Here is a 13,070-nt window from a genome sequence, read left to right as displayed (position 1 = left end):
ATAACAAAAAATTCCCCCCATCATAATGCTCTCCTCCTCAAAGCAGTGATAAGGAACCCAGGCTCCTTCCACTGTGACTCTGCCATCTTCCTCCCTCCAGAGGAGGGATCATCCTCCTGTGTCTTTAGCCAGATGGGAAAAGAATTCATGGGATTGGGTGAGATGTTTTTACAGACCTGGTCTGGGAATGGCAAAGGTTACTTTTCACCAAGTGCACCCCCAGCTGTGTGCCCTAGAGGAAAAGGAAACGGAGTTGGTTAAGTACCTAAGAGTTTTTGTCAAAATCCAATTGCTCTTAATTCTGATTTACTCAAGAAAGACAGCATCGCTTCTACACTTCAACTTATGCTGGCATATTATGCTTTTCAAAAAAAAATATATCCACAGCCAGAGAGTGCAGAAAATTTAGCATCCCCTCCTTCTCGAAAAGAATATACAATTGGAGTCATATATTTACATACATATATACGTACAGATATAAATAATCAAACTTGGCATTAAAACACTACACGTAATCCACATCTTATTCACAAATTGGCTAAAAATCTTTTACAGGTTCAAAAGTAGGCCCAAAACAGAAACAAACCCTACCCCAAACGGTGTCAAAATACTTGGAAGTACCCTCACCGATTCACATTTGGCATTACTAGAAACTAAATCAAATTTTCTAAGTCCTTCTAGATTAATTTTGAAATCTTTAAAAAACAAAAATAAAAATAAAAAAAAGCAAGCAACCCAGAGGAAGCTCTCTAGAGGAAAAAACAATTTTCTCCAGAGAAGTTAAAAAAGGGTCCTGTGGGTTATGTCCATCCCAGAAATACATAGTTTACCCAAGTGACATGGAATTGGCTTCAGGAAAAATAGACTTTTGGATAATTTTTGCTTGTTTCTCTTTAAAGTGACTTGGATAATATGGCAGTGACTTTTTAAAGCTCCCATTTTTCAACCACCTCCTGGCAGCTCCGTGCCAAGTGCCTTCTGTGCATTCTCTTATTCCAACCTCACAACTAACCACAAGCACTTATGAAAAAGGCCTGGGCCGTTTTCCCATCCTAGAATGGATACAGAGATAAAAATCGGAACAGTCTAAAGCCAAAAACTTACATTTATACATAATTTGATTCTAACTGCTACTGACCTCAAGGTGAGCTACCGAAGGACAAAGCACAAAAATCTAGAAATAAGCCTATGACAACGTTTGGAAAATTGACCCGTTTTAATTTTTTAAAAACAAAAACACACAACACAACATCAAATTATTCTTGCCGTCTACAATTCAGTTATATCCAAACATTCTAAGACCAAACAGAGTCCTCTGCCCAGCAGCAGGGGACTACGAGGAGAGAGACGCTGAAGACACACGAGGGTGAATGCTAGAGGACAGTCCCAGCCGCGGGCCACAGCCTTCCAGCCCGACGCACGCCGCCACTTCCACTTCACAGTTTGTTCACATGGTTTACGGGAAGCTCTTTAAAATCATTTCATCCCAGACGCCAGATTTCTTCAACAATACAGAGCTCCACGACATCGGTGTTTCCATCCGACTGATAGGACTAGAAAGCGGTTTTTGTTTTCATCTTGTTTTAGCAGGGCAGAGAAGTGAAACTAGCCGCCAGATGCCTTTAGTAATAAATGAGGAGAGGAGAGGTAAGGAAGGATCTGGGCTGTGCTGGGTGCTGGCTTCTACTTGTCTCCTTGAGAACGTGACTTCCGAAGTGTTAAATCACACTCATGCCACTACAATGATTAGTACTAGTAATCTTTTCTCAGATGATAAAAAGGAAAAGTACCCAATGGACATAAAAATGGTCAAAAAGATCTTAGCGCAGGTCAATTTTTCCCCCCCAAAAAAGATACAAAATGAACATATAATTGGGATGGTAACTCCGTTAGACATTCCAATTCACCCAGTCGCTTGTTCGCCATACAAGTAAGGAGAACAGGCATTGAGTTTTATTAGCAATGTTATAGCAGTAACCAGATGTGTTAATGGCAGCTTATTTGAGGTCCATCAATCCTTGGAACACGTGTAGGAAAGCATGGCTGTCGTTCTCCGACTGCCCACATCTGAACACATTCAGCTACCACGGAAACTACAAAGGAAGGAAAAAATATATTTATTCCAAGATTCATTTACTGGGATTTTTGAGCGCCCTTTCTTCTGTAAAGCCCTGGCGTGCTGATAGTGTGCTAGGGACTGCTGTGTTTCCCAGCATGAGCTCCCATCCTCTGAGGGTCCTGAGAAGGATAGTGGATTGGTCCTGGAGCCCTCATGAAAGGAGGGGGTGGTCCCATTGGGTGGAACATGTGTGGCCCAAAACCTGCAGATGGGAGAGGACAAATTTGTTAGGCTTGCCGTTTCCTGGACAACCTTTCAAACCTGTGAATCTTTCTAAGGTCAAAACCACCTAGCCGTAAGTCAAATTGACAAGGGGCTTCAGAAAATGTCAGTTCACAGACTTGCTTAGGCATGTCTACCTGTAGTACTTCCTCGGCTTTAGAAAGCTTTCCCCTCAGACCAGGTTAAAAGAAAACTCCACAGGACCCAAAGGGATCTGGTAGTATGTCATCTGAGCCTTTGGTGCCTAACATGCCAAGCCTACCAGACAGGATGCAATCAGGATTTGGGAAGTGAGGAAGGAACCAGGCTGATGCCAGACTCTGTCACCACCAACCTCAATGCTTTATACTAGAATGGAAAGTGTTCAGAAACCAGGACTTTGTTACAGAGTATGGGAACTCTGCCACAGGAGAACCAGCTATTTGTCACTTACCTACACTGTTCAGATGGCCACTGACATTTTCTAGAGCAGCGCTACACAAAGTGCTGGTCCTGGAACTGCTTATTACTGCCCCCGCCACCCCAAGATAAAGTCAAATGTAACTTGAGCCAAACAGGGGACAAACTGATGAGCGATAACTATAATCCAGTAACTCCCATTCTGATCATACACACTCAGATCTTTAGAAAACTGGCAACCTTCTCCTCCTTGGCAGGCCAGGGAAAAAAATGAAAGATCAGGGATCCTAACAAATCAGGCTTACTTGCAGACCTCTATGGGGCAAACTCAGAGGATTTAGCCACGATAATGAGGTGTGGAGACAGGACTCTCACAAAGATTTTTCTGGGCTAAATGAGACCTATTTACTAAGAAAGAAGATGGATGTTACCTGGGGGTGGGGGCGGGGCAATACCAGGGGGTGGCGGCAGGGCTATGTTCACCACGGCTGGAGGACCACTTGGGGGTAGGTTGAAGTAGTTGGCAGAGGCTTCTTCTTCGGCTGCAGGAGGAGGCGGAAGAGCTGGAGAAGAGAAAACAGCCAAGGGTCAAAGGGAAGATGACCGTGCAACAATGTTTCTACCTCCTTTAAGCCCGGGGCTCCTGCTGGGGGAAAAGAGTTGCTACAGTAGCCAGAGACCTGCCTGGGTCTCTCCTGACACTGAGGAACAGCAGGGCGGTGTGAGCATTTGAAGTCAGCAAGCTACCCAGTAGGCAGGAAGTTTGCACTCACCTCCTGGCAGTCCTGGAACAGGCTCTAGCTTGATCCCAGAGTCTGTGGTTCCATCCTTCTCTTTTTCTTTTCCTCTGGCTGCTTGGGACCTGGGCGACAGACACACACACACACACACACACAATGTCAGCACTCTTTCCCACCTTCTCTCACACCTCTGCTTCTCATGTTTCCCAGTCAAATAGAGTTCCTTTGCTCCTTGCCTCCTTTTCAGAGAATACTCTTTTCCCCTAAATGCCACAGTGCAGAGTAGACAGAAGCAAATGTTTTAAAGCCAGAAAGACCTGGATTCAAACTCTGCTGGAAATGCTGTTAAGGACAAGAAGCAGCGACCTATGTGTGTTTGGCGCAGTGCTTAATCAGCACACAGGAAGCACCCACAAGGGGCGCTCCTTCCTAGTGCCAAGCTGGAAACATGTTCTCCCTTTGAACCTTCAGGGTATTTCACTTGAGTCTCTCTTATGCAATCATCACTTTCAAACTTCAATTAGCTATTCTCCATTGGACAACCAGCCCCTAGAGGGCAGAAACTAGGTCTAATGCATTTGTAAACTCTCAAATCCAATCTTTCTTGCCCTGATGTTATATTTGGCCTATAATAGCTGGTCACAAAAGGTAAGAACCTTCAAAGGAGTAGATTACAACGGCAAAGCCCTGAATAAATTTCCAAAGCAGGATCCTCCCAATGTCCACAGTGTTAGAGAAGTGTCAGAGAATGAAACATTGTTTTTAACGGTCCTATTGACTTAAACCCATTCACCAAAAGCATACTAGCCCCCAGATAATGAAACACTTCCTTGAAAATCTCAATAAAGACATCGTAAAAAAGCCCAATTCTCACCTTCCCCATTTCACGTTGAGTCTACGGCCATTGACAATCAACTTATTAAAGGACTTCTCCGCAGCCACCTCTGCAGCCTGCCTCGTGGCAAACTGGATGAATGCACACTGCTGTCTCTGTACGACGGTGATCGTCCGGATCTCCCCAAACTGGTAGAAGTGATTTCTGAAGGGATACAGGCAGAGAAACAGGAGAGTTAATGACACTCCCAGGAGGTTGCAGTGGATTATTCACTCTTGCACTCACTCACACACAAGGCAGGTGGCCCCCTGGCCATCTGCCTAACTACCTGCAGGTAATTCCCCCAGTACCCTGCCCTACTGTGGGTACTACTTACTGAGAGACAGTAGAAGAAAAATAGTGAGTAAATAAAGGTTTACAAACATTTCAGGGATTGTTCCATGGAGGAAAAGAGGCTCCAGTATCCAGGTTTCGTAGGGACCCTAAACACTCCATAAGGGGCTGGCAAACTCAGCCCCGCGGCTCATGAGCCAAGAACATTGTAAAAAGTTTGTTTTTTAATTAAAAAAGAAAAAAAAAATTTTTTAAACGTTTATTTATTATTGAAAGACAGAGAGAGACAGAGCATGAACGGGGTGGGGGGGGGGGGGACAGAGAGAGAGAGAGAGGGAGACACAGAATCCTAAGCAGGCTCCAGGCTCTGAGCTGTCAGCACAGAGCCTGATGCGGGGCTCGAACCCACAAACCATGAGATCATGACCTGAGCTGAAGTCAGACGCTTAACCGACTGAGCTACCCAGGCGCCCCGTTTTTTAATCTTTTTAAACATTTATTTTTGAGAGACAGAGAGACAGAGTGTGAGTGGGGGAGGGGTAGAGAGAGAGGGAGACACAGAATCTGAAGCAGGATCCAGGCTCCTAGCTGTCAGCACAGAGCCCAATGCGAGGCTCCAACTCATGAACCGCGAGATCATGACCTGAGCTAAAGTCAGACGTTTAACTGAGCCACCCAGGCACCTCTAAAAAAGTTTTTTAAGGCTATGTAACAACAATAACAATGAAACAAAAGGGAGGGGCAGGGAAAGCGTCGGCCAGCAGTAGGGACTGTCTAGCTCACTTAGACCGGGTTTAGTGGAGACAGGCTACCAAGGGCCGGTTATACACTTATAGGAGATAAGTGGGTAATTGGAAGGGGTAATTTCCATCACTATCTGTCTAGATGTCCCATTGGCCAAGCAAAATACAAGCCAAGAATAATATAAACATAGCAAACAGAAACCTCTTTAAAAAGCCAACAATTTAAACCATGAGAGTTTTATAACTGCCAAGTTCTCCCTCCTTGACATAATTAATCATTCTTGGATATGTGCCATATTTAAAAGACCCTATTTGGCTATTAGGTCAAATAGAATCTCATGTGATTATTATCACGTGGAAAGATCAGGTAAGCACTATAAGCACTGCTGATGAACATTACTATTCTGGCAAGAGAAAGGACACGTTTATAAAAATTCTTGTTAGCATGACTAATTAGCATAACTATAGAGAGGCTAAAGAAAAATGTACTTTGTACAGAATTATCCTGTTGCCTGTGTTTTGCCCAAAAAAGTATTTCAGGGCAGTTAAAAGCAGAGAGCTCATAAAATTTTATCTACAAACCTTAGATCAGTCTCAGTAATGGTATCGCCTAGACCACCAACATACAGCGTGGTGATAGTCTTGTCCTCTGGTGGGTCCAGACGAGGCATTGTTGAAGCCCGCTTTAGAAGCTTATCTGCCACAGGGTCATTGATCCCATAATATCGGTCTTTAATGTTCTGATCAGCAAGGGGGTCATCCGGATCTGTTGGCTTCTCATGCCTATGGTTCAAGACAGAACAACACATGAAGGTAAAACAAAGGAAAAGAATTTACAGGTTATCACCCAATAGTAGCTACGTACATATACCCTGAAATGCCTTCTGAACTAGAAACCATGGCCATACCAAAACATAAGTAACACAACAAAGCTAACACCAAAAGGATTTACTGTATCACACAAACACTTGCCAGCCTCCTAAAAGCCATTTAAATGACCATCTACGGTAACAGAGTTTCCTTATAAAGAAATGCTTTTGGCACACTCTGCTTCAAAACAAAAAGTAATCAAAACATGGTTACCCTTCTCTAGGGCAATGGTTCTTAACGAACCTGAAGTCCTGCATTCCACGGAGAGTCTCATTAAGGCTGTGGACCAGCCCCAGAAAAAAGTATAGATAATTTTTTTTTTTTTTGGTGGGTGTGGGGTTAACCAATACCCAATCAAGAACTTCTGATCCAGACGCTTGGCGGTCTTGACTGAAACATACTCACATACCCGTGAGAGGTCTGGCCTTCCTCTGATTTCAACTACACACTGAGATTTAAACCATGACATACTTCTCAGGCAGAAACTTTTAGAGTCAACATCGTATTATATGGCAAAATAACTTAGTTTCCCAAGGCCTGGTTACAAGTAAAAGTCCCATTACAAGTAAAAACAATTTAATCAAGCTCTTCTAAATTTAATAGTCCTAAGACATGAGATATACGACACTAATTGCATAAACTTGTTTATCACATTTTTAAAATATTAAAAAAAAATTTTTTTTAATGTTTATTTTTGAAGGAGAGAGACAGAACGTGAGTGGGAGAGGGGCAGAGAGAGGGAGACACAGAATCCAAAGCAGACTCCAGGCTCTGAGATATCAGCACAGAGCCTGACATGGGGCTCGAACTCACAATCTGTGAGATCATGACCCGAGTGAAGTCAGTTGCCCAACCGACCGAGCCACCCAGGCGCCCCAAATTTTTTTAATATTTATTTTTGAGAGAGAGAGACAGAGTGTGTGCAAGCAGGGGAGGGGCAAAGAGAGAGAGGGAGACACAGAATCCAAAGCAGGCTCCAGCTTCTGAGCTGTCAGCACAGAGCTCGACATGGGACTCAAACCCACGAATTGTGAGATCATGAGCCAAAGTCAGAGGCTTAACCGACTGAACCACCCAGGTGCCCCTAAACTTGTAGATTTTAAAGCAGAAATAGTTTAAGCTAGCATCTCCCATTTCTTAGATGACTAATTATCTACAAGCAAATAATGAAAATGGAATTCAGCTCTTGCCTGTACGGACACTCCTCTCCTCTCTTACATTCTCCTTTTACCCAGAAGGAGCAAATGTGGGGTCGATTCCTTTTGTAGTAGGGTGTGGTCCGGGCTAGTTTGAGTAGCATGTCACTGGTGGATGTGGCTTTCCCCAACATGCCAACTGGCCGTGTTCCATCAGAGTTAGAAATCTACAGAGGGACGACAAGTTCAAAAGATAAATTACACAGACTGTATCAATCCACTAGGATTTTACCAAATATAAAATTACATCAAGAAAGTGGCAGCACACCTCTCTCTCCATATTCTGTGTGTAGTATTCTTTGTTGACATCTGACTTTGGCATATCATCCTTAAAAGACAATCCTGCATCCCGAACCTGGATGGGCAGGCCTGGTACAAAGGAAAGGAGGAAAAAACCTCAAGATACATTTTAAAACAAATCCATATTGAACATGCACATGGAATACAACATCGTTGTTCCCTCCTCCAGCTTTCTAGGTATCAGAGGCTTTATTATTTTTTTAATGTTTATTTATTTTGAGAGAGAGAGAGAGAGAGTGAGCGGGGAGGAGGAGTAGAGAGAGGGGAGAGGGAAAATCCCAACCTGATGCAGGGCTCAATCCCATGAACCATGAGACCATGACCTGAGCTGAAATTAAGAGTCCAATGCTCAACCGACTGAGCCACCCACGCGCCCCCAGAGGCTTTATTTTTATTCGAAATCTTTATTACCATCAGGCCAAAACTACCAAAGAGCATTCTATGCAACTGTCGAAATTCCTAAGCTGTCATGAAATTTGAAATGAAGGTTTTAGAAAATCTTTTAGATGAACAAACTTTGGTTATGGTCAGATTTGACCTGTAATTAATGAAGTACCTAGCTTTTACTGGAACAGGATTTATTTAAATAAACATAAAAAGTGGGTTATTTTCAGGCTGGTGTTCTAGATCCTTTGGATAGTCATAGTCAGTAAGAGTCACTATATTCCAGAACCAGAACACTTCTTTTTTTTTTTTTTTTTTTTTTAATTTTTTTAACGTTTATTTATTTTTGAGACAGGGAGAGACAGAGCATGAATGGGGGAGGGGCAGAGAGAGAGGGAGACACAGAATCTGAAACAGGCTCCAGGCTCTAAGCTGTCAGCCCAGGGCCCGACGCGGGGCTTGAACTCACGGACCGAGAGATCATGACCTGAGCCGAAGTCGGACGCTTAACCGACTGAGCCACCCAGGTGCCCCCAGAACACTTCTTTTAACAAACATGTAAGTAAATAATATTAAACAATATATGACCAGGACTCTGATTAGCAGCTAACTTTCTTAACATACATAAACTTATATTTTCCCTTTTATGTTATTGTATAGTAGAAACTCTTATTGAAAAAGTATTTTTCTCATAAACAAAAAGTCACTTGTAGTTAAAAAAAAAAAAAAAATCACTCCCAAATTACTTTTAAAATAGGAGCAGTTATAGCACATCAGTCCCCAAAACATAGAAATCTAAAGCACAATTAGCCTATGCTTCTGGTAGGGATTGTGGGAAAGAGCTTTGGATTTTGAAAGAAGTCCAAGGCAAAGAGATTATCTACCATAGGAACAATGCCTTTGCCTCACTTTGGCTACACGGATGTACAGAGAGGTTTGGGCCAGTCCTGATTAATTCCCAACTTTTCCTTGAGTTAAGTTCCTCCCCTTGTCCGGAAGGGCTCTAGGATGGCCTGGCCCGATTCTCCTCTTCCTAGGAAAAGCAGAGCACAAAAGGCACTCCAAAGGGGGATCAGAACTGGAGATGGGGTGAGAAGTAGGAAACAAAGACTAATTTGTCATTTAGGGCACCTGCATCTGCATGGTTTTAGATCTGTTAGACAGGGCAAACATACCATATTCTAGGTCCAAGAGGCACGTCTGACAGACATTCTTCAATTTACTGCAGGTTTGGCACACTTCAGTCTTCTTGAAACGCATGCGGACACCGGGGCACCAGCGAAATACTGTGAATGGCCTGGCACAGATCTGGAAAACAAAGTAAGAGTCCTGATGGTGGTCTGGCCAATCAAGCTAGGGGATTTAATAACAACAGGGGATTTAAAGAAAGGATCCTTGACTCTAGGGTTTAGAAGAGATCTTAGCAATCATGTAGTCTAAACACCATCTGACATTTCGATTCCATTTAGAACACCCATCCCCAGGAGTTAAAAAATTAACACAGTACAGAAATGAAATACTCAAAAGTCAAAGTCCTCCCCACACTAGAGGTAACCACCATTAACATATGACCCTTAATCTTTTGGGGGGACAGTGGGGAATGCCATATACTCCTTTAAGAATCTTATGACAGCTATGACCTTCCTCCTCTGCTAAAATCCTCACTTGGAAGCTCCTGGGTGGCTCAGTCGGTTAAGCATCTGACCTCGGCTCAGGTCATGATCTCACAGTTCGTGAGTTTGAGCCCTGTCTCAAGCTCTGTGCTGACAGCTCAGAGCCTGGAGCCCACTTCGGATTCTGTGTCTTCCTCTCTCTCTGCTCCTCCCCAGCTTGTGCTCTGTCTCTCAAATATAAATTAATGTCAAAAAAAAATTTAAATCCTCATGTGCACGGTCAGACAACAACACTCAGTATACCATCTCTGAGGGTTCAAAGCCCATTCACAGATGCCAGGTTAAGAACCTTTACATTAAAGGCCTCACTTTCTTACCTCTCACACTAAACAGTTAACAGTCAGTGAGTACATAAATGATAAATGAAAGTCTGTGAAGCATTGACTTTTACTGGAGAAGCTCAAAGCCCAGCAAATTGAAAAGAAAAGGAAAATCAAATCAAATCATTACTCTTTAAGAGACATGCTTACTTTGCATTCCTTCCCATACTTTTCTTTGGTCTGAAACAGAAAAAAATAGAAAACAGCAGGTTACAGAAAGAAAAAAACTAGATGTCTGCTCCTTCCCTAAATACAATCTAAGAATGTGTCTGGAGATCCCCGGCATCCTAATGAGGTGTGTATCTGTGTGTGGGGACCACCTCTTTTGGGGGGGGGGGGCGGGCAGGGGATGACAGAGATATATTCTAACTACCTGCTATGAATTATACTCTCTTAAGAATCTTATGGATCTAATACTGGGTAAATATGTATGTTTCCACTGCCACAACTCTTCCGCTCACTTCTGGCTCCCGAGTTCTCGCTTAAGAACTAAAATTCCTAATAGTGTCCACAGTCCCCAAATCATGGAGGACGTAGCTATGGCTAGCCCATTTTACAAAGTTTAGTCAGAGGTACCTATTATACCCTCCTGTGCAGACAATCTGTATACAGTCAATCAAGATCTCTGAGACGGATCACAACACAGCCCTATTCTAATTATTAAATGTTAACTGCTGGTGATTTTACCCTTATTTATAAGGATGGGGTTACCTTACACTAAACAGATTACAAGGTGCAGTGGCCAAAATGCATTGGATTAGGAATCAGGACACCGAGTTTCTCCTCCTTCCTTGCTAAGGTCCCTGGAGTCAGCCTATCTGAATTTACATCCAAGCTCTGCTCCTTGCTTGCCATACCGAAAAAACATAAACCGTATTTGCCTGGTTAATACACCTCACTCTTAGATAAATGCTCAACAAATATTAGCTGTTGTTATGACTCCTGGATCTCAGGAATGCCGCTGAGTTCCAAAGACAGAAAAAGCATGACAGTCCTTTGCAAATCGTCCTGTGTTTTGGGTTAGTAAAGGAGCATCATTGCTTTGGCTTGGCTAGGAGAAGCATTTCACGGACAGCGTGTAGGTAACGCAACAACGACAGAACCTGAATAACTCTCGTTTCACACGCGATTACTCACCATTCGAATATATGGGTTTTCTCCAAGACATGTCTGGCACAGAATGGGGAAGTCCTGGTGAAAGTGGGAAATCTGGTTGAAAGCCAGGCTCGGAAGACCCTGCCATCTCAGCCACACTCGTGGGGACGGGGGGAGGGAGGGGAGGCGAGGAGCGAGGGTGGGGGACAGGGTAGGGCAGGAACCCGAGGTTCTGCACGGGCCCGGTCGCGGGAGGGGGCGCTGTCTGCACTTCCGGCAAGCGGCGGGAAAAAAAGACCAGCTCGAAATGAGAGGAGAGGGCAGGGGTGGGAAGGGGGCAGGTCCCGGACCCTGGCTAAGCCCCCTCCCTCCAAGCCCGAAGGAGGGCCGCCCTCCAGCCTCCCGCTTTGGCCGAGCTAGGCCGCAGCGCTGGCTCCTTCCCGGAATTCCTTCGGCCGATCCACAGCCACGGCCCTGCCCGCCCCAAAGAGGCCCGGCTTCGCCGCCTCTCTCCGTCCTCCTCCGGCAGGCATACTCACCGCATCTTCCCAGTTCTGCCTGTTGTAGGTGTTGGAACCCAGAGAAGTCGCCATCTTGAGAGCGTCTGGAGGCAGTGGCGGCTTCCGAGTTGGGAGAGAGGACCGCCACAATCCCGTCAGGCCCCGAGGCTGGTTCCCGGCCCGTTGACGTCTTATTTATGCGTCTTGGGCGCCCTTGGGGGCGGGCCTCGTGCGTCATGACGTCGCCCGGAATTTCTTCGCTTAACAATTCGGCGGCCTGGTGGGTTTCCCTGATCCTTTCTTTGAGTTGGTCCGTGCTTAGGAAGAAGAGCCGAAGTACAATAGGTTTATTTTAAAATTGAGCGAAAGAATAGAGGAACAAGCAAGGAATGAGGGGATGGGATTCAAACAGCGTTAGCTCCCGTGGAGCGTTTATTATGCCAAACGTTGGGCAAACGTCTTGACGTGCCAGTGTCTTATTTCTCACAATAATTGCCGGTTTTAACAAGCAAAAACACAGAACGTCTAAAGTTGAATTTCAGATCAACAACAAACCATATTTTGGTATAAATATGTCCCAAATAGATTTATACTAAAATAATGACTCGTTTATCTGAAAGTCAAATTTAGCTGGATATCCTTATTGTATCTGGCAAACCACTACCCTCTAGGCAAGTGTGATTGTCCCTGTTTTATAGAAAAGGAGAGTGAGGCTTAGAGCCAGTAATTAGCTTGCTTCTTCTGGTAGTGTAGCTAATAAATGGTGAAGCCACAAATACAAAGACAATAGTAGTGTTTTCCCTCTTGAAATTTAAAGGGTCTTATGCATCATCGCATGCATCGTTACATCGTTTTTTGAACAACTCATTACTGCACTGCCAATATTTTAGGAATTCAAGCATTCTGTACACTTACAGTGTATCATTAGAATACCTATTATGTTCAAGTCACCACAGTTTTGTTTTTTTTTTTTTAATGTTTATTCATTTTTGAGAGAGACACACACACACAGAGCACGAGCAGGGGAGGGGCAGAGAGGCAGAGGAGACACAGAATCCAAAGCAGGCTCCAGGCTCCAAGCTGTCAGCACAGAGCCCGACGTGGGGCTCGAACCCACAAGCTGTTAGATCATGACCTGAGCTGAAGTCAGATGTTTAATCGACTGAGCCACCCAGGCGCCCCTAAGTCACCACAGTTTTTAAAAAATCAGGTTGAACTTATGTACAGTAAAAGTTTACCTTTTAGTTGTATAGTTATGAATTTTTACATATATTCACTACAAATATAGAATAGTTTCATCACTCCAAAAAGTTTCCTCGTGACCAAGTAAATTCCCCTCTC

At 44.0% G+C, this 13,070-nt stretch overlaps 1 protein-coding gene across 1 annotated transcript; it reads right to left on the bottom strand.

Moving 5' to 3' along the window:
- Window positions 1-1,197: 1,197 nt before the first annotated feature.
- Window positions 1,198-11,924, bottom strand: RBM22 (RNA binding motif protein 22). Its single transcript, XM_003981392.6, has 11 exons — window positions 11,769-11,924; window positions 11,272-11,325; window positions 10,285-10,314; window positions 9,317-9,449; window positions 7,726-7,826; window positions 7,452-7,624; window positions 5,974-6,174; window positions 4,355-4,519; window positions 3,514-3,602; window positions 3,172-3,303; window positions 1,198-2,321 (listed from the first exon to the last, which is right to left on the bottom strand). The coding sequence occupies exons 1-11, from the start codon at window positions 11,820-11,822 to the stop codon at window positions 2,191-2,193; spliced, it is 1,263 nt and encodes a 420-aa protein (XP_003981441.1). The 5' UTR covers window positions 11,823-11,924; the 3' UTR covers window positions 1,198-2,190.
- Window positions 11,925-13,070: the final 1,146 nt, after the last annotated feature.

The sequence above is a fragment of the Felis catus genome, chromosome A1 (assembly GCF_018350175.1).
Source record: "Felis catus isolate Fca126 chromosome A1, F.catus_Fca126_mat1.0, whole genome shotgun sequence".
Taxonomy (NCBI): Eukaryota; Metazoa; Chordata; class Mammalia; order Carnivora; family Felidae; genus Felis; species Felis catus.
Note: the sequence above shows the minus strand (reverse complement) of the source record. Positions and strands in the feature narration are given on the sequence as shown.

What these genes read in the sequence shown, in the direction of transcription:
- RBM22 (XM_003981392.6), bottom strand. Translation starts at nt 11,822, where the DNA reads ATGGCGACTTCTCTGGGTTCCAACACCTACAACAGGCAGAACTGGGAA. An exon ending in GGCAGAACTGGGAAGATGCG is followed by an intron (nt 11,326 to 11,768) that starts GTGAGTATGCCT and finishes CACTTTCACCAG; the next exon opens with GACTTCCCCATTCTGTGCCA. An exon ending in ATTACTGAGACTGATCTAAG is followed by an intron (nt 4,520 to 5,973) that starts GTTTGTAGATAA and finishes GTATCCCTTCAG; the next exon opens with AAATCACTTCTACCAGTTTG.